Source organism: Nothobranchius furzeri, chromosome 10 (genome assembly GCF_043380555.1).
Source record: "Nothobranchius furzeri strain GRZ-AD chromosome 10, NfurGRZ-RIMD1, whole genome shotgun sequence".
In the NCBI taxonomy this organism is placed as follows: domain Eukaryota; kingdom Metazoa; phylum Chordata; class Actinopteri; order Cyprinodontiformes; family Nothobranchiidae; genus Nothobranchius; species Nothobranchius furzeri.
This window is the reverse complement of record NC_091750.1, coordinates 35,455,289-35,476,943: the sequence shown is the minus strand read 5'-3', so window position 1 is coordinate 35,476,943 and position 21,655 is coordinate 35,455,289. Positions and strand designations below refer to the sequence as shown.

Sequence of the window (21,655 nt, the reverse complement as noted above, 5' to 3'; positions counted from 1 at the left end):
CCAGGTGAGGCACATCTTTGTGGGTGGCACCAGTGGTTATGCTTTTTTGTTGTACCCCCAAGCCTTTTGTGGACAATGAAAAGCCTATTTAAAGGTAAATTAGTGTGGTGGCCCCTGGGGTGGCCAATCAGATTCCAAGGGTGGCATGTGCTACCCCAGGCCACTCCCTGGACACGCCCCTGGGTTAATCCTCAATGGGAAGGTGGATGAACTCAACCCCACAAGCTTTCTGGATCAACTGACAGAAAGGTCCACAAACACTGAAGCAAACACCAGAATCTGGGTCCATCTCAGAACCTTACTGTAGCTGCAGACTGCTGGTGTGAAACGTTCCTGTCGGGTTTTATTTCTAAAGAAGTCATTAAAGTGACCAAATACAATCTGTACATGAGGATGAATCCACAGCACCAAAGCACAAGACTCTAAGCAACATTTCAGCTCCAAACAACGTTTACAAAACTGTGTTAATCCAGTCTTTTAAGTGGAAGCTGAGAAAGCTGCTGGGTGCGCGCTCTGATCCAGGGCGCGGAGCTTCAGCTCGAAGGTGTGATGCATGTCTGCTGCCAGCAGGCGGCGCTGCTAACCCTACCCAAGAGCATCACCATTAACATGGTTCCACTGAGTTTCACACAGAAAGAGGAAGAAAGGAGGAAGGAAGGAACGCAGATGCTCCACCAAGTCGGAGCGGTTCTACAAAAGACCAGTAAAGAAACTGGTACAAAGGTCCCCATGTCTGTCTGAGAAGATCCTCCTGTCTGTCTGCAGACATGTCCTCCCGCCCCGACACTAAGACAGGTGAGTTGATTCTGTTTAGTTTTCTCCTCCACATGTTAACTCTGTCACTTCCTGCCAGAGAGACTTGCTCGATCAGAGGTCAGAGAAGTCAATCTAGCTTATCCTCTCACACTGAAGCAGCGTGCAGAACCAGACCTTCAGAGCGCTGATCACACCTCAGGTATCAGAGGTACAACGGGAAGGAGTTCTTGGTGAAAATCTAAGTGTGGAGCTTGTAACTGTTGAAACTCCTACTTTATTACCAAGGTAACAGGCTAACCCCCTATTGTCTAAGCTTTGGTTAGACTGAAGGACACACACACACACACACACACACACACACACACACACACACACACACACACACACACACACACACACACACACACAACATATATACCAAGTAGTGTTTCTATGGTTACATAAACGGGTAAACTAGTAGTAGCACATTCAACGTCAAAGAGAGTAAAAAGTTATTATCAGGAGAGGGAGAATGTTTAAGTGGTTGGCAGCAGTGTGCTAGACGATGGCCCCCTCCATGAGGTCACCACAGCTCAGCAGAACATCGTTGTAGCTTCTTCTGGGGAGAAAAACACTTAGAGACAGTTAAAAAGCAGATTGTAGAGGAAAATAGTAGAGCGATGATGATGATGATGATGACGGTGATGATGATGGTGATGATGATGGTGATGACAACGATGACGATGGTGATGACGATGGTGATGATGAAGATGATGATGATAATTATGATGATGATGAAGATGATGATGATAATGATAATTATGATGATGATGATAACAATATTGATGATGGTGATGACAACGATGACGACGATGGTGATGATGATGATGATGATGATGATGATGATGATGACGGTGATGATAATAATGATGATGATGATGATGATGATGATGATGATGATGATGGTGATGATAATAATGATGATGACGGTGATGATAATAATGATGATGATGATGATGACGGTGATGATGATGATGAAGACGGTGATGATGATGATGATGATGATGATGATGATGATGATGATGATGGTGATGATAATAATGATGATGACGGTGATGATAATAATGATGATGATGATGATGACGGTGATGATGATGATGAAGACGGTGATGATGATGATGATGATAACAATATTGATGATGGTGATGACAACGATGACGACGATGGTGATGGTGATGATGATGATGATGATGATGACGGTGATGATAATAATGATGATGACGGTGATGATAATAATGATGATGATGATGATGATGATGACGGTGATGATGATGATGACGGTGATGATAATGATGATGATGATGATGATGATAACAATATTGATGATGGTGATGACAACGATGACGACGATGGTGATGATGATGATGATGATGATGATGATGATGATGATGATGATGACGGTGATGATAATAATGATGATGATGATGATGATGATGACGGTGATGATGATGATGACGGTGATGATAATGATGATGATGATGATGATGATAACAATATTGATGATGGTGATGACAACGATGACGACGATGGTGATGATGATGATGATGATGATGATGATGATGATGATGATGACGGTGATGATAATAATGATGATGATGATGATGATGATGGTGATGATAATAATGATGATGACGGTGATGATAATAATGATGATGATGATGATGATGATGATGACGGTGATGATGATGATGATGATAACAATATTGATGATGGTCATGACAACGATGACGACGATGGTGATGGTGATGATGATGATGATGATGACGGTGATGATAATAATGATGATGATGATGATAATAATGATGATGATGATGATGATGACGGTGATGATGATGATGATGATGATGATGATGACGGTGATGATAATAATGATTATGATGATGATGACGGTGATGATGATGATGATGATGATGATGATGATAACAATATTGATGATGGTGATGACAACGATGACGATGATGGTGATGATGATGACTATAATGATGACGATAATGACGGTGATGATGATGATGATGACAATAATGATGATATGATGACAACGATGATGAAGATGATGATGACGACGCCGACGACAAAGATGATGATGATGACTATGATGGTCATGGTCAATTTTATTTATAGAGCGCATTTACAGCAGCAAAGCTACTCCAAAGCGCTGTACAAGGTACAACAGATCAACAATAAAAACCTAAAATAAGATGAGCACACAACAGTCACAATCTGTAATAAAAACTGTTAAAAACTATTAAGATGCTCGTCAACCTGCATTAAAAGCCAAATAAAAAAAATTGCGTCTTAAGAAGGGATTTAAAATGCTCTAGATTCTGTGTGGTCCTGATGTTGAGAGGTAGCTTGTTCCACAGTTTGGGCCCAACCACAGAGAACGCTCTGCCGCTGCGAGTCTTGTGGCGGGTTTTTGGAACTGTTAAAAGAGCTTGAGAGCTGGACCTCATGGTTCTGGCAGGGATGTAAGCAGACCGCAGCTCAGAGATGTAAACTGGGGCCAGGCCATGAAGAGATTTAAAAACAAAAAGTAAAATTTTGAAATGAATCCTGTTAGAGACAGGAAGCCAATGGAGAGAGGCCAGAACCGGGGTTATGTGATCCCGCTTGCTGGTTCTAGTCAGCAAGCGAGCCGCTGCATTTTGGACCAGCTGAAGTCGGTGTGGGGAGGAATGGTCCAGGCCAGAATACAGGGAGTTGCAGTCGTCCAATCGGCAGGACACGAACAGGTGGATGACATGTTCGAGGACATTAGCAGGAAGGTATGGCTTCACCTTAGCTATCTGCCTTAAATGATAAAAACCTGATTGGACCACTGCACTCACCTGTCTGTGGAGATTAAAATAACCGTCTAAAAACACACCAAGTTTTTTAACACCGGGTTTTAGAAAACCACAACAAGGACCAAGAGGACCAACAGCGCCGTTTAAAAGATTAGGACTGCCAAATAGTAAAATTTCTGTTTTTTGATTGTTGAGCTTAAGAAAATTAATGGACATCCATTGTTTGATGCTTTTTAAGCATTCCAGTAATGAGCCAATTGGCCTGGCATCACTAAGTGGCAAATAGAACAGCGAAAAGTAATTTTATACTTCTCAAAAATAGAGCCTAAGGGGAGCATATACAAAGAAAAAAGTGCTGGACCCAAAATGGAGCCCTGAGGCACCCCACATGTCAGAGGTGCTGTTTTCGAGGTAAAAGGCCCCAGATTAACGGAAAATGACCTCTTGTGAAGGTAGGATTTAAACCACTGGAGAACAGCACTTCGGAGAGCAGCGCTTGACTCTAGGCGGGACAACAAGATGCCGTGATCAACGGCGTCAAAAGCAGCCGACAGATCAAGTAAAACCAAAGCTGCTGACTGGCCCGAATCAGCGTTTAAAAGAAGGTCATTAAAAACTCTTAAAAGAGCACTTTCAGTGCTATGACGGGGCTTAAAACCGTACAGAAATCTTTCTGAAATGTTGTTCAGGGACAAGTAGTCCTGAGCTGAGAGTAAATGATGATGATGATCTCTTCCTCAGTCTCGCAGTTCACATTTCTCACCCTGAGGCTGAAGGATAGGCTCCACCCACAGAAACCCAGACACTCCAAGCGAGTCAAAAGCAGTCCATCTTCCACACCTGGAACACCTGATCTGAGTTCTCCTCACAAGCAGGTAAACTCACACGCTGACGCACCTGGACTATGTTTACCGTGTTGTGTTATCACTCACGAGCATGGACGTAATTTTCACTTTAGGAGTGGGGGGGACACGGGGGTCTTTACAGTATGTTCTAATGGGAAACAGGCTTCAACACAAACGATTGTTTTCCGCATGGTCCTAGAGCTCAACCAGTGTCAATTTAATATAGCGTAAAATTGTTTTTGGACGGTAAAACGTGCAGGGGTCAAAACTTGACTTTGGAAAAAGTGGGGGGGACATGTCCCCCCTGTCCCCCCCAAAAATTACGTCCATGCTCACGAGAGATTAACGCGGATTAAACCCGGTTTCTGAGATATCTACAGTCCCTCAGGGCTGCAGGTGACTCAGAACAGAACTGTGTGTGTGTGTGTGTGTGTGTGTGTGTTCAGTTGGCAGACCACCAGCGGGCTGTTGTCAGCTCTCTGCAGTACTTTAAAGCTCTAGTGGACAGGCTGGGACTGGACAGACCCACAGGGGAGAGACTGGATCTGGACCAGTCCGTCGTGAGTGGCTTGCTGGGTGGGGCATCAGGTGGAATCCTGGAGGCTGTCCAGACTCTGGTTCAGTTGGAGCTGCGTCACACGAGACGGTAGGTTCAACCAGCTGGTCTCTAAACATCAGGAAGTGTTTCTGTCCTCAACGTGTATGTCTTCTCTGCAGCCAGAGGGTTTCTACCTGTCTCACTCGTCTGTACCAATCTGTGGCACAGCTGATTCGCTGGGCTGATCAGGTGATGCTGCAGGGTGCTTCCCAAAGTGATCAGCAATCCACAGAAAGCGTTACCATGGTGATTAAGGCTGTCCTGGACAGCGCAAAGGTGAGGACAAACATCTGTGGGTGTCCTGATGGAAGACTCGTCCTTTTTGTTCATATATTTAACGGCCTCTGCCTTCTGGGTCAAAGTCACGGTTGGAGTCAGGTCTACTGCAGAATGCCCTCGGTCCAATGCACTAGTTCTGATTTGATTGACTGGGATTGACGGAGGTCTAGCCACGACTTGCTCAGACTTCCTGTTAAATTCTGTTTACGTCTTTTTTTCTTGCTCCTCAGGAACTGGTTCGATTGGTTGCAGAAAGAGAGGACAACTCTGTCACCTTGTCCCCTGTTCTATCACATAGAGAGACATCAGATCAGACATCGGCCCGCAGAAGTCCTTCAGAGAAGGCTCAGGGCGTTAGGACGGAGATAAATGAGGAGCATCATAAAAGAGCCCCGCCCAAACCCCCTATGCCCCTCCCACAAGGATCAAAGTGAGTCCAGAAACTTTTTTAGATTTACTGATTCAGCTGTGTTTCAGCCTGAGACACTCTGGGTCCACATCTGTCTGGACCAGCTGATCGTTGCTTGCCGGGACTTTGAGAACGTGATCAGAAATAGAAACAGAAATGAAACAGGAAGTAAAAACGTCACATCACTCACACGTTTCCCGTCTGTGCTAACTGCAGCAGCAGCAGCAGAAGAAGAAGAAGTGTGATTGAGACACAGAAATAGACGAGCAGACAGTTTCAGTGGACATCAGCTTCTCTTTTATTGTAATTACAGATATTAAAAATCCACGATTTCTGTTTAGTTTATTCATCTCAGGGTGGTTCTCGGAAAAAAAACGGTTCAGTTCAAGTCCAGATCCACAAACTCAGACTCGAGTCCACCAATTGTTCCAGCATGTTCTCCGTTTAATTCTCAGAGACGTCAGCGTCTCATTCAGCTACCAGACAACCAAACCGTCGATTTGTCCAAGTTTAGCTCGGGCACACTGCCGTGGTGAAAGGAGAACTCCAAATCATGTTGATGCAAACTCCTGATGAGGCAAGAAAGTGTCAGAAACTCAAACGGCTGATCTGTTTTCTGAACAGAAGGACTAAATTACCGTCTCCTGAGAGCTGGTGGCGTTTGAGCCTCAGGGAAATGACGCAAGGAGAGGGTGGTGGGCACAGTGGCGGATTTAGCTATTTGGGGGCCCAGGGCGAACACAGACATGGGCCCCCTTACACTAAATTTTCGCCAATCTTATCTTTAACTGGTTTTGCAAAACTCTCCCCTCTTCTGACACGAGTTATTTTCACTTTTTATTAGTCCTCCTCTTTTTTCCTGTCTTTCTCTCCCTTTGAGTGCTCCTGTGCCTTTGCCTTTTTTTTCTTCTATTTTCCATTTTGGTCTATGTTTTCCTCCCTTTAAACATTTTCCATTGTCTTTCCTTTTCTGCTTCCTTTTGATGTTTATATAGAAAAACGACGTCACTTTCGGAAGTGAAGATAAAAGCTTTTTTAAAGCGAGCTGCTTCTTTCTCTTATTGGAGCCACTAGGATAACTCCGTCTCATGCTTAATGTTTTCACTACCGCTTCGAGTTTGTTACGAACGCTTCCTCCTCTCTTCTTCTTCTTCTTCTTCTGCTTTTTCTTCTTCTTCTTCTTATTTGTGGTCTTATGGCACTTGGCAAACAACGATTTGGTGCATTACTGCCACCAACTGGATTGGAGTGGAATGACTACCAATCACTTCCTGTTTGTGCATCGGCGTCTTAAAGGAATAGTCCATTGTGGCATTAACGGAGGGGCGCCAGCAGTCAGGGCTAGGGGGCCTCCCAACATAAGGGGGCCCCAGGCGGCTGCCGATCTATGCCCGGGGTGGACTGGCCTATCTGGTATTCTGGCACTGTCCCGGTGGGCCTCCTAGCCAAGTGGGCCGCTTGCCCAGCTTGGGCCGACACAAGCCCCAACCCCGCTTTCACATTCACCGGGACAGCAACTGCAACAATCCCCCCCCCCCCCCCCCCCCGCTCTGAGGGTCAACGGTCCGTAAAAATGCCAGGGCCGATTTTTGGTCCCAGTCCACCCCTGCCTATGCCTAATGGTAATAACGCCACTGGGTGGTCAGATAGCACAAGGAATGAAAGCGCTACTTCCACTTGTGCTGCACATCCCTGGTGAACTTCCTGTCACTCATATTCATTCATGAACACCTTGAACACTTGGCACCAAACACTTTGTTGTAATGATGCTTGCTGGTTATAAATTAGATTGTTAAGAAGTGATTAGTCACCTGACTACCAGGTAATTATCAACGCAGTAATGCACGCACACCTTTAGAATCTGGTGCTTCCTGCCGGTGACTGGCACCAACGCTGCTCCTGATTGGCAGTTGTAGGACAGCTTGGGGCCATCTGTCTCAAACTCCAGTCCTGGAGGGCCACCGTCCTGCAAGTTTCATCTATTTCTCTGCTCCAACGCACCTGATTTGCATCAGTGGGATTCTGTACCTGGAGAGGCTGAACAGGCGATTCAACTGTTGCTTCAGACAACTAAAACATGTAGGAAAGAGAGTGTGACACCCCCTTTGGATGAGCTGATTAATGGTAAACGGGCTGTATTCGATATAGCTCCTTGTGGAGTCCTAGAACTCCCCAAGGTGCTTTACAAATTGTAAATGGCCTGTATTTGTATAGCACCTTCTTAGGGTTCCAAAACCTCTTAAGTTGCATCACAACAACACAAGTTATGAAGCAGCTACAGCTGCCCTGGGGCGTGCCGACAGAGGCGAGGCTGTCGAGCGCTGGCGCCACCGGTCTCTCCGACCACCACCAGCAGGCAGTGTGGTTTACGTGTTTTGCCCGAGGACACAACAGCAGCTTTCTCTGCGGAGAGTCGGGTTCGACCCTACAACCCTCTGATGACTGGACAACTCGCCCTCCCTCCTGGGCTACTGCTGCCCCCTGAGTAGAAGGAGCCATGCTGTTGCGGCTGTCACCCTATGAATAACGAGAGTGGCCTACCACTGGAGAACACTGCCGGGGACAGTTTTAGGGCTCTGCTTGCACAGATGTAACATCGTTAATAGTTCTACCTCGTACCAAAGGCGGCTAATCAAACTTAATCAGATTTATTATCAAAAATTATTGCCACAACAAACAATCGACAAAACACAAATGTGCAACTGTTTTGTTGTCTGGTATTTTATAAAATCAGAAATCCAAAAGGCAGATTGTTGCTACCATTCACATCCCACTGACACCAGTTCTGAAAGGTTGTCTCTGCTGCCTGTCCACGCATGACACACAGGTGATGTCATCGAAAGTCATTGAAAGTCTAACCTGTCTGTCTCCGTTTGGTTAGTCCTCCAGCACTGCCTCCAAAGACACGTCGATCATCGTTGGCTCCTGTCCCCTCCCACTGCAGGGTTGCTATAGTAACACCAATAACACGTGAGCCTGACGAAGACATCCAGATTGAGCAGGTATGTGTTTTCTTTCAGTGTTTGGTTTAAGGCTTACACGCCTAAAACGACTAACTTTGAAAGGTCCCTAATTGTGACATCACAAACAGGGAATTAGCATAGAACCCACAGAACACACCTATAGAACACACACACCTGTCGATAGGTGAGCAGCAGCAGCTCTGTTCAGAGTGCCTCCCAGGATATCTGAGCTCCTCACCTCACAGCAGCCAATCAGTGAAGAGGTGGGCGTATCCAACAACAGTTTGTTTCCTTAAAGGGACAGAGCCCTGAAACAACTCATTCTGGAAGGTACTGAAAATGTCAAGAATAAAACGTGTGAGGTCAGTTTGTGTGAGAAGAAGAACTTTATAGCCCTGTTTCGTATCGACCATAGAACTGTTTGAAAAAGTCAAAAATATTCCCCCTTTGACCTTTAACAAAGTTTATTTATTTATTTGTTCATACACTTTGATTTAATTTTTTTGTATATTAACTCTGAAAGCTGCTAGTTGGGGTAGTCCGTAGATAGGCTGATGGTCCAACAGAAGATCCAGTTGCAGCAGGACGTCTGAGTTTCACGTGGTTCTGGAAGAGTTGTGGTCAGGCTGAGCATGGGACGTTTGTGGTCATTGTGAAACTCTTTCAACAAACCCCAGTCTGTGAACCCTGCTGACACGCCACGCGATGAAGATGACAGCAGATTTTTAGTTTCTCACACGCTCTCTGCTGACAGGAGGGTTTGTGGTTCAAATCCCAACAGTGTGTGTGTTTCTAACAGGATGATGCTTGTTTGAGGCGACTCTCCACTTCTACAGAATCTGCTGCTAACAAAACCTTCTCTGGTAACACAACACACACACACACACACACACACGCACACACACACACACACATACACGCACACACACACACACACACACACACACACACACACACACACACACACACACACACACACACACACACACACACACACACACACACACACACACACATTTCCTGTCAGCAGCAGGAGGGGGAGAGTAACATTACTTCCTGTTTGTAGTGACAAGTCATTCAATGCTGCCACCAGCTGGACAAACACACACACACACATACTCACACACACGTGTACACACACACACACACACACACACATGTACCCACACACACACACACACACACACACACACACATGTACCCACACACACACACACATGTACCCCCCCCCCCCCCCCCCCACACACACACACACACACACACACATGTACCCACACACACACACACATGTACCCACACACACACACACACACACACACACATGTACCCCCACACACACACATGTACACACACACACACACACACACACACACATGTACCCCCACACACACACATGTACACACACACACACACACACACACACACATGTACCCACACACACACACACACACACACACACATGTACCCACACACACACACACACACACACACACACACCCACATGTACCCACACACCCACATGTACCCACACACACACACACACACACACACACATGTACCCACACACACACACACACACACATGTACCCACACACACACACACACACACACACACATGTACCCACACACATGTACCCACACACACACACACACACACACACACACACACACACACACATGTACCCACACACACACACACACACACACACACCCACATGTACCCACACACACACACACACACACACACACACACATACACATGTACCCACACACACACACACACACACACACACCCACATGTACCCACACACACACACACACACACACATGTACCCACACACACACACACACACACACACACACACACACACACACACACACACATGTACCCACACACACACACACACACACACACACACACACACACACACACACACACACACACACACACACATGTACCCACACACACACACACACATGTACCCACACACACACATGTACCCACACACACACACACACATGTACCCACACACACACATGTACCCACACACACACACACACACACATGTACCCACACACACACACATGTACCCACACACACACACACACACATGTACCCACACACACACACATGTACCCACACACACACATGTACCCACACACACACACACACACATGTACCCACACACACACACACACACACACACACACACATGTACCCACACACACACATGTACCCACACACACACACACACACACACACACACACACACACACATGTACCCACACACACACACACACACACACACATGTACCCACACACATGTACCCACACACACACACACACACACACACATGTACCCACACACACACACACACACACACACACACACACACACACACACACACATGTACCCACACACACACACACACACACACACACCCACATGTACCCACACACACACACACACACACACACACACATGTACCCACACACACACACACACACACACACACACACACACACATGTACCCACACACACACACACACACACACACATGTACCCACACACATGTACCCACACACACACACACACACACACATGTACCCACACACACACACACACACACACACACACACACACACACACACACACACATGTACCCACACACACACACACACACACACACACACACCCACATGTACCCACACACACACACACACACACACACACACATGTACCCACACACACACATGTACCCACACACACACACACACACATGTACCCACCTAGGACCACCACCATCAGCCTCTCCAGAGAGCGTGAATGACTCTCAGCCGGTCGTCTTCACTTTCACCCTAATAGTCAGGAAATGCTTGGAAAGGCTGGTCCCGGCCCACATTGAGCACTCCATCTACTTCACCGTAGACCCGCATCAGTACGCCTTTCACCAAAGTAGGTCAGCTGGTGACACCATCACAGACGTAGCCCACACCGGCCTCAGCCACCAGGAGAACAAGAATTCCTCCATCTGCTTGCTTCTTGTAGACTTCAGCGCCGTAATCCCATAGACCCTGGTGAACGGTGTCAGCTAAATCCTCCTTTTGCAACTGGTTCCTGAACATCATAACGTTTGTGAGGATCCCTGGCTTCATCCTTCACCCCCGTCACCATCAGCACCGACTCCCTGCTCCCTTCAGGGCTGCTGCTGAACCCCATCCCTACATCCTGCCTCAGCACCAGCAGTATGTCTGGCTACTCGGGTCGGGTGGTCTTTAAAGACGCATGTTTAGGAAGAACTGACGTAAGATCATTAGTTGTGTCTTTTGTCTCACAGACGTTGTCCTCTGGACACCTGTAAGAGTTTTATTGTAACCTGAAACGTTCTTGTCGGGCCCTCAGACCACCACACAGATCAGGTCTTCACTCAGACAGTCCTTCTACATGCTGGACCAGATCTCTGGTTCTGTTGGGGGACTGAGTCCATCTAAACCAGATCTTGACTCTGTTTGTTCTCAGAGGACGATCCAGACTACGATTTCCTCCACACAGACATGTCCTCCTCTGAGACATTCCTGCTTCTGCCCCCCACCCTGCCAGAGAAAAGATGTCGTAGTACCACCGGTGAGGACATAGCCGACCCACTTGCATGTCTTGTCTCTCGTTCCATCTGTCCATTTGTCCTTATGTTGTCTTTTAAACCAGGTCCAAGCGGCTCCCAGAAATCGTCCTCCTTTGAATTTGACTCCACCCATTTGGACACAAACCCTGTCCACAGTAAGGATGTGTCTGATGGTTCTGTGTCCTCGCCGTTGTCCCCCAGCAAGACACCCCCTCCCTTACCTGAGAAGAAACGACCCAGTGAGCAGAAACACAACAGCTGATTGGACAACAGTAAAACAGTCGGATTTTACAGCGTTTAATTTTGTCCCTCTGCCTGTCCCGTTGTCCCTGTCTCTTCTCTCTGTCCCTCTGCCTGTCTCTGCCTCTGTCTCCAGTCCACCAGTACCTTCAGTTTTGTTCGTCCTATGATGATCAGTCCATTCTCTTGTTCTATAAGAATAACAGAGAACAGCAGGATTTGGACCACACCCACCAGCTCCTGAACTCCGCCCCCTCTCATGAGCAGCTTCCTGCTCCTACTCTACCACCAAAGAAGAAACTCCAGGTGAACTGACTTATTTTTCGGTGAATCTGAGCCTCTGATGTCAGCTTTTATCCATCAAGCTCCCAAAAGATTCACAAAACAATCCAGCCAATGGCCTGCCTGTAGATTTAGCTCACCTGTTGGTTATCACAGATCCTTCTTTTTTTATTGTTTTGTTGTCCTCAGGATACAGCTGATACACACACTGAGGATGGAGTAAGCAAGTGAGACACCACGCCTGTACACAGACATGTTCATACCTGAACACACACACCTTAAAGGGACTTTACGGAGTTTTGAATTTTTATGCTCGTGATCGCCCCCTCAGGCCAAAAGCATAACGGCAGCTTCAATAGTAGGCTCGTGCACGAGGCACGCATGCTGTACGTGCACACTCCTTAACGAAAATAACAGCTGAGACAGTCCTGTGTGTGTGTGTGTGTGTGTGTGTGTGTGTGTGTGTGTGTGTGTGTGTGTGTGTGTGTGTGTGTGTGTGTGTGTGTGTGTGTGTGTGTGTGTGGCCCTGAGGACAGAGGACAGGAGAACATGCAGCTAATAAATTAAATAATTTGGTTCTGTACCTTTCTCTTCAGCACAGCCGACAAAGGTTTATGATGGGCCAGTCCTCCTGCATGCTCAGATCATTCCCTTCCCTTGCTTGAAAAATTGTTCCAAAATGAAAGTTGAACCCACATCTTTTTTATCTGTGAATTCAATGCCGTTCGGCGAGTCTCAAATAAAAATTTGGGCGTCTTACTGTAAAAAAATATACCATTAATGTAAAAAAGAAACTCTAAATAAACTATGTTCACACCCATGATCAAACCCAGGTCTTCTGCACGAGAGTCCGACATCTTACTAGGTGAGCTAAAGCACCAGTAGCATCTTCTGTATCTCTAACATTTATATCCTTGATGACAGCTGAAACAACGTTCAAAGAACGGTTCGGAGTGAAAATGGCTATTTTGTTGCTAATTAGCAGGAAATATCTAGAAGAAAGTTCTACAGAAAGTAGCTAAGGGTCCTCAGAAATGTAGCTAGCTTTGTCACTAGGCGTTAGGAACAGCGACAAAGTGGCACTGCCTCTCTCTCTGCTGCTAAAGCTACGGATAGCAAATGCTACGGGCGATGCCTGAGCGTGAACGCGCATGAAGCAGCCTGCTCGACCCGAGCATCTCTCTTTTTCTGTGATTTTACAGAAAAACAGGCAATCACAGTAAAAATGCCAGGGCTCATTCTACAGGACCAGGGCATTGCAGGAGAATGTATGAAGAAGACATTTATTATTTCTATACATGTTTTGGCTGTCACACTTCCATAATGCACCTTTAAGACCCATACACACACTTGTAGACACAGCTATAAACACATGCACACACAGGTGTAGACGTCCTCAGACACCTTCCTGCTCTGCAGCTTGGCGAGTGCCCTACAGGAGGTGGAGCTTGGCCAAAGAGGGAGTGAGGAGGAGGAGGAGGAGGAGGAGGTACTGATGCTGACCGACCAACAAGAGATCCTCCGCAGGATCACTCTGAAGTCTGAGGTATGGCTCTGCCCTCTAACTGGTCTACCTCATGTCATTCTCACCTGTGCTTTGATTCTGACCACTACCTTCTCAGGGGGAGGAGGGGCCAGAGGTGAAGGCTGCATCTAAGGACATCCTGTTGGTCTTTGCTACAGAGTCCAGCAGCAGCAGCGGTTAGTTACATGTTTCTGCACATCCTGTGAGGTCACCTGAGATAACCTGAGATAACGTTCAGATAACTCAATGTCTCCAGGGGCCAAAGAGCTCACGGGAACCTTTTGTTCCAGAGTTTTCTGTGCAGTTACCTGCAGACTTTACTCAGGACACAATCTACCTGAGTTTGTCCCGGGAAACAGCGCGATACCTGCTCACTGTCAACTCTGTGACGCATATTTGTGTTTTAACAGAACTGCACCTGTACCGGGAGGCCTTCCTTTGCACCTACAGGGGCTTCATCAGCCCAAAGGACGTCATCATCAAACTGCAGCGCCGATATCCTCAAGCACTCGGGTATCACCTTCTTGAACACCTGAGGAATTCTGAATGCTCCTGTACTATCTGAATCAGATATAGAGTGCCCCGATTGGCCCACAAAGCGGAAAAAGCTCTGTGATTTGTTGACTAAGCAGATAGAGCACTATGACTGGCCCACCATTATGGACCAATCACAGCTCTTTATGTGTTTGAAACCACTCTAGAGAGCTGTGATTGGCTAGCCAGAATGCTGTTAGGTGCTGCAGAGGTTCCAGTGGAGCGTTCCTAGACCAAACTTTGCAAAGCAACATTTTGGTCTAGTTGACTAGGCTAGACAGGAGGTAGCTTTGCTATGCAAAAAACACCTTTTCTTACTTTTTTCTTTTATATTAGCTCTTTTATTTTCATATTTTTACTCAATTTAATCCAGTGTTTTTCTGTAGGGGCCCTCTGCCCCGGGGGTGGTGGTTGACTGTTGCTTCCTGGGCGCTCTACAGGTAGTGTTTGAGGGGAGGTGGGGGTCCATGCTCCCCCTCCTCTGAGCGCCCTGACTTAAGCCTGAGTCATGCTTCTCCGTCTGCGTCAGCGCGGAGACACGCAACGCCGTTATCCGTCCTTGCGGGCCTGCTGGAGAGCCCCGCAAGGACGTACGGAGTCGAGCTCCCTTTTCTAAACATCCGTCCGTCGAGATGGAGAACGCAAGCTTGTGATTGGTCAGGGCACCGCTGTCGTCTACACCGCTGCCATTGCACCCTCAAAAACATAAAGAGAGCCGAGGATAACTAGCGGCAGACACGGAGCAGCTTGAAGAAACTCTAAAAACTCGAACGTTTAATTCCTCCATGACTGGAGGAGTGAAAAGATTTGCAGCAAGCGTTTTATTTGTGGACAGAAATGACAGGAAATGTGGGTTTAGAGGTGGCGAGCGCATGAAGAGGTGGAGGAGGATGAGAGACAAATTTGTCTGTGTTAAATAGTCTCTTATATACTAAAAACACAATTTAAACACACGATCTTGGACCGATACATGACAGGATACCACAGAACAGCGCTACGCCCTCTGGTGTCCTGGCGAGGAATTGCTTTGCAACACTCTCCAGGAGACGAAGTATGAGGGAAAAACGCTTCCGTCAATTTGTGCGTGTCTGTCCCTTGTGGAGCTGACGCAGAAGCATGACTCAGGCTTTAGTCCACCAATCCGAAGGGGGGGGGGGGGGATAGGTCAGGGGGGTGGCCTGGGGTAACACATTCCACTCTTGGAATCTGATTGGTCACCCCACTGAATTTCCTTTAAATAGACTTGTCCACAGAAAGCTTGGGGTTAAAAAGGGAAAAGCACAACCATTGGTGCCACCCATGCACAAAGAAGTGCACTACCTGGGCCACCCCATTTTAAAAGATCTGGCCACGCCCCTGGGGTAGGTCCGGTTTTCACAACACCTGTCTGCATTCCTTCGTGGGGGTTTGACTTCTCGCAGCTCAAAGCTACCAGGGCGCCAGATTCAGATAGAAAGATTTGTTTGGGTCAGGCAGAGATAATTTCCTCTCTGCCTTTCAGTCTTTAACTGATCTTTCCAGTCCCTCAGTCAATCCCATTTTGGGTTTAAACTTGCCCGTTTCGTGCACTGACTTTCTCCAAGATCACATCCATCTTGCGTACTAATTACCGGGATCGCAGCTAGAATCTCTAGCTTAAGATTCACCTCGAGTAACGTCCCAGTCTGAGTAGTTTCCACACGGAGACTTTCCATGGGTACGGAATGCCCTTCAATCGCTCCCGTCTTCCCAATTTCCCAGAGTACCAGAAATCCAGTAATCACCAGCCCAAAAGTCCACACGTCTTCGATGTCCTCCACGGACAGCTGGGAGAGGCATATAACATTCCACTCCTTCCAGGAATGCAACACATACCCCACCAGGCGCGTCCCCTGTGGACAGGAAGGGCCCCCCCTGCTCCGTTCTCGTTGAAAAAATCTTGTCGATCGTGTTGAATGACCAGTTAATCAAATCCATGATTAACAAAGGTAGAGTTTTGGGAGGAATGCAGAGAAGCGCTCTGTAGGCAGACAGGACAAGAGCCTTGGGGAACAAACATAAGGGAGATAAAAGAGACGTGTCTGTACTCTCGGGGTGCCGGTGGAAGTCACTATGTAACAAGAACAAAACGAGATCAGAGCCAGAAGGAAACAGCAGAAACAAGCTCAACCTAGGAAACGTCTTCTCTCCTAACCCTAACCCAAACAAGCAGAATGATTCTGCACCAGAACAGGTGTCTTCATCAAGTCCAAAGTCACTGTGCCATTTTGTTCCGAGTCCTTAACCACCAACACGTACCGGAAACTCAGCGACCGACTAGATCCTGCAGGTCTGACAGGTGCCAAAAACACATTTCAGCTGCTGATCCGAGTGGTGGAAGACCTCAGGTAGGACACACACACACACACACACACACACACACACACACACACACACCCAGAGTGGACTGGGACCTGGTCTCTGAGCCTGGTGGAGATCCTGATATGTTCCCTCATGCCGTCTCTGTCTGAATACCTTTGAGCAGTGCAGTAGAGCTGGACCCTGATTTGCTGCTGCTGCTAATGGAGCTAGTATTCTGTCTTCTGGTTGGTGGAGAGCTGGGCCCCGCCCACCAGCTGCACTCTAACATCCTGTCCAAGATGGAAAAGAGGTGGAAACTGATCAGTTCTCCTCAGTCGCTCTGCCCTCTCGCTGCCAAGGGCGTTGCTGCCAGGTACCCAGTCTCACCTGATTGGATAAAGTCACCTGATGCTGCACTGTGATTGGTTCATTCTACACCTTGTTGCTCTCTTCAACCAGACCAGGAACTCTGTTGGACTTCAGGAGTCAGGATTTAGCTGAACAGCTTACTCTGCTGGACTCAGAGCTCTTCCACAAGATCGAGGTGCACACCTGCGTGTCTCTGGTTTGTGTCTCATTGATGAGTCTCACCTGTCTTTGACTCTGAACCTCGTCTGTGCAGCTTCCAGAGGTGCTTCTGTGGTCCAAAGAGCAGAACGAGGAGAGGAGTCCACACCTGACCCGCTTCACCCAGCACTTCAACAGCGTGTCCTTTTGGTAGGAAGGACTCCTGATAATAATTGTTGTCTGTCATCCTCAGCTGCTCATCAAGGTCTGGGTCACAGGAGCAGCAGTCCCAACTAGGAAGCCCAACCTGTCCTCTGGTGGGATCCCAGAGGAGCTGGTGTAGCTCCGTCTTGTGACAATTTCAGCTTTGATCTGCTCATTGATGTTGCTTCCTCCTTCCCTCACTCATAAACCAGAGCCTGATAGACCTAAACTCCTCCCCTTGACCCTGAGATCTCAGTCCATCCATTTCCAGTGAAGAACCATGGCCTCGGATTTGCTGGTGTGGATCCTTATCCTAGCCACTTCAAACTCGTCTGAACCGCCCCAGCAGGAGCTGAATGTGATTGTTGATGAAACTAGGATGACCACAAGATGAGATGAGCCGCTACCAGATTTGACGCCCTCCACCTAGAGAATGTGTCCATAAAGATTGTAAACAGAACCTAACTTAAAGATGAGCAGAATTCAGAGTCAGAAGTGGTTCCTGATACAGTTCTGGTTCTGCTCCCTTAACACTCCTGCATGTCATGTTTCCTGTGATGTCCAGGGTCCGTTCAGTGATCATCCTCCAGGACAAAGCTCAGGAAAGAGAGAAGCTGCTGTTGAAGTTCCTTAAAGTCATGAAGGTAATTTTAGTGATGATGAAGTGTCTACAGGTTCTCTCCTCGTGTTCGACTCATGCCTGTTTTTGCAGCATCTCAGGAAGCTGAATAACTTCAACTCGTACCTGTCCATCTTATCAGCACTAGACTCCGCCCCCCTGAGACGTCTTGATTGGCAGAGAAACACATTTGAGGTGTTCCTGTGCTTTAGTGTTTCACTGAATTTTCAATGACCCGACACCAGATCGTTAAGAATTATTTTGTTTGTTCACAGACTCTGGAGGAATTCAGCTCACTTATTGACAGCTCATCGTCCTTTAGAGTCTACAGGACGGCCCTGGCTGAGGTGGAGCCTCCCTGTATACCCTACCTGTAGGTTATTACCCCACCCTAAACGCTACCTGTTGGTTATTACCCCACCCTAAACTACCTGTTGGTTATTACCTCACCCTAAACTCTACCTGTTGGTTATTACCCCACCCTAAACACTACCTGTAGGTTATTACCTCACCCTATACCATATCTGTAGGTTATTACCTCACCCTAAACTCTACCTGTAGGTTATTACCCCACCCTAAACGCTACCTGTTGGTTATTACCCCACCCTAAACTACCTGTTGGTTATTACCTCACCCTAAACTCTACCTGTTGGTTATTACCTCACCCTAAACCATATCTGTAGGTTATTACCTCACCCTAAACTCTACCTGTAGGTTATTACCTCACCCTAAACGCTACCTGTTGGTTATTACCCCACCCTAAACACTACCTGTAGGTTATTACCTCACCCTAAACCATATCTGTAGGTTATTACCTCACCCTAAACTCTACCTGTAGGTTATTACCCCACCCTAAACGCTACCTGTTGGTTATTACCCCACCCTAAACTACCTGTTGGTTATTACCTCACCCTAAACTCTACCTGTTGGTTATTACCCCACCCTAAACCCAACCTGTAGGTTATTACATCACCCTAAACTCTACCTGTTGGTTATTACCCCACCCTAAACTACCTATAGGTTATTACCTCACCCTAAACTCTACCTGTTGGTTATTACCCCACCCTAAACACTACCTGTAGGTTATTACCCCACCCTAAACTACCTGTAGGTTATTACATCACCCTAAACTCTACCTGTTGGTTATTACCCCACCCTAAACTACCTGTAGGTTATTATATCACCCTAAACTACCTGTAGGTTATTACATCACCCTAAGCTCTACCTGTAGGTTATTACCCCACCCTAAACCATACCTGTTGGTTATTACCCCACCCTAAACCCAACCTGTAGGTTATTACCCCACCCTAAACTACCTGTTGGTTATTACATCACCCTAAACTCTACCTGTTGGTTATTACCCCACCCTAAACGCTACCTGTTGGTTATTACCCCACCCTAAACTACCTGTTGGTTATTACATCACCCTAAACTCTACCTGTAGGTTATTACATCACCCTAAACTACCTGTAGGTTATTACATCACCCTAAACTACCTGTAGGTTATTACATCACCCTAAACCCAACCTGTAGGTTATTACCCCACCCTAAACTACCTGTAGGTTATTACATCACCCTAAACTACCTGTAGGTTATTACATCACCCTAAACTCTACCTGTTGGTTATTACCCCACCCTAAACCCAACCTGTAGGTTATTACCCCACCCTAAACTCTACCTGTAGGTTATTACATCACCCTAAACTCTACCTGTAGGTTATTACATCACCCTAAACTACCTGTAGGTTATTACATCACCCTAAACTCTACCTGTTGGTTATTACCCAACTCTAAACCCAACCTGTAGGTTATTACCCCACCCTATACCTGTTGGTTATTACATCACCCTAAACTCTACCTGTAGGTTATTACATCACCCTAAACTACCTGTAGGTTATTACATCACCCTAAACTCTACCTGTTGGTTATTACCCCACCCTAAACCCAACCTGTAGGTTATTACCCCACCCTAAACTACCTGTTGGTTATTACATCACCCTAAACTCTACCTGTAGGTTATTACATCACCCTAAACTACCTGTAGGTTATTACATCACCCTAAACTCTACCTGTTGGTTATTACCCCACCCTAAACCCAACCTGTAGGTTATTACCCCACCCTAAACTCTACCTGTAGGTTATTACATCACCCTAAACTCTACCTGTAGGTTATTACATCACCCTAAACTCTACCTGTTGGTTATTACATCACCCTAAACTACCTGTAGGTTATTACATCACCCTAAACTACCTGTTGGTTATTACATCACCCTAAACTCTACCTGTTGGTTATTACCCCACCCTAAACCCAACCTGTAGGTTATTACATCACCCTAAACCCTACCTGTAGGTTATTATCCTGTTACCCTGTGCCCTTTTTCCATTCGCTGTTGTTTGCTTCCAGGGGCTTGATACTTCAAGACTTGACTTTTGTTCATCTGGGGAACCCAGATACTTTAATGACGTCAGAAGGCTCAAATGTTAACTTCTCTAAATCGTGGCAGCAGTTCAACATCCTGGACACTCTGAGGAGCTACCAACAAGTGTGAGTAATTTTTTCTCCGCACCTTCTCCCAACCTAAAAACATCAGACCAAAGGCTGCTGGTAGTCCCACAAACCCATTAGGTGCTGTAGTTTTATGAGGAGATTAAAGATGCCTGTTTTACTGGGGTTTTCCTGTGAGAGGCGCTATAGAAATAGCTTACCCTCTTACTTTATTACTGTTCATAGTTCACTTGCGAATATTTCAGAGTACTGAGAGTGTTTTTCTTACAGCCGGTACTCCCTGCAGCCTGACAGTGACATCATATCCTTCTTCAATGACTTCAGCGATCACCTGTCGGAGGAGGCTCTGTGGGAACTCTCCCTGGGGATCCGCCCAAAGAACCCTCCTCGAGCCAATCAGAGATGAGCAAATCAGTGAGCGGGACAATGATGGAATTAACCAGAACCAAACTGGAACAGACCCTAAATGCTTTACAACTGGTGCTTCTCTGGAACAACTACAGGTCCACAATCGTAGACGAATCCAGAACTATAGACAGGTCCAGAAAATAACAGACCAGCTTTACCAAACACCTCTGCAAGTTTAATGATCTCCTCTGCTCCATCATGCATCAGTTACAG

At 46.7% G+C, this 21,655-nt stretch overlaps 1 protein-coding gene across 1 annotated transcript; it reads left to right on the top strand.

Moving 5' to 3' along the window:
* Positions 1-632: 632 nt before the first annotated feature.
* On the top strand, positions 633-21,599 carry LOC107386212 (rap guanine nucleotide exchange factor 1). The gene is made up of 23 exons (XM_070555572.1): positions 633-795; positions 4,323-4,456; positions 4,873-5,072; positions 5,144-5,300; positions 5,534-5,733; positions 8,594-8,714; positions 9,475-9,538; positions 12,197-12,301; positions 12,383-12,538; positions 12,676-12,845; positions 13,011-13,048; positions 14,241-14,367; positions 14,444-14,522; positions 14,757-14,841; positions 17,154-17,246; positions 17,384-17,572; positions 17,659-17,743; positions 17,822-17,916; positions 18,476-18,554; positions 18,623-18,724; positions 18,805-18,902; positions 20,933-21,073; positions 21,305-21,599. Exons 1-23 carry the CDS (start codon positions 768-770, stop codon positions 21,438-21,440), a joined length of 2,682 nt encoding a protein of 893 aa, XP_070411673.1. The 5' UTR covers positions 633-767; the 3' UTR covers positions 21,441-21,599.
* The last annotated feature ends 56 nt before the right edge of the window (positions 21,600-21,655 follow it).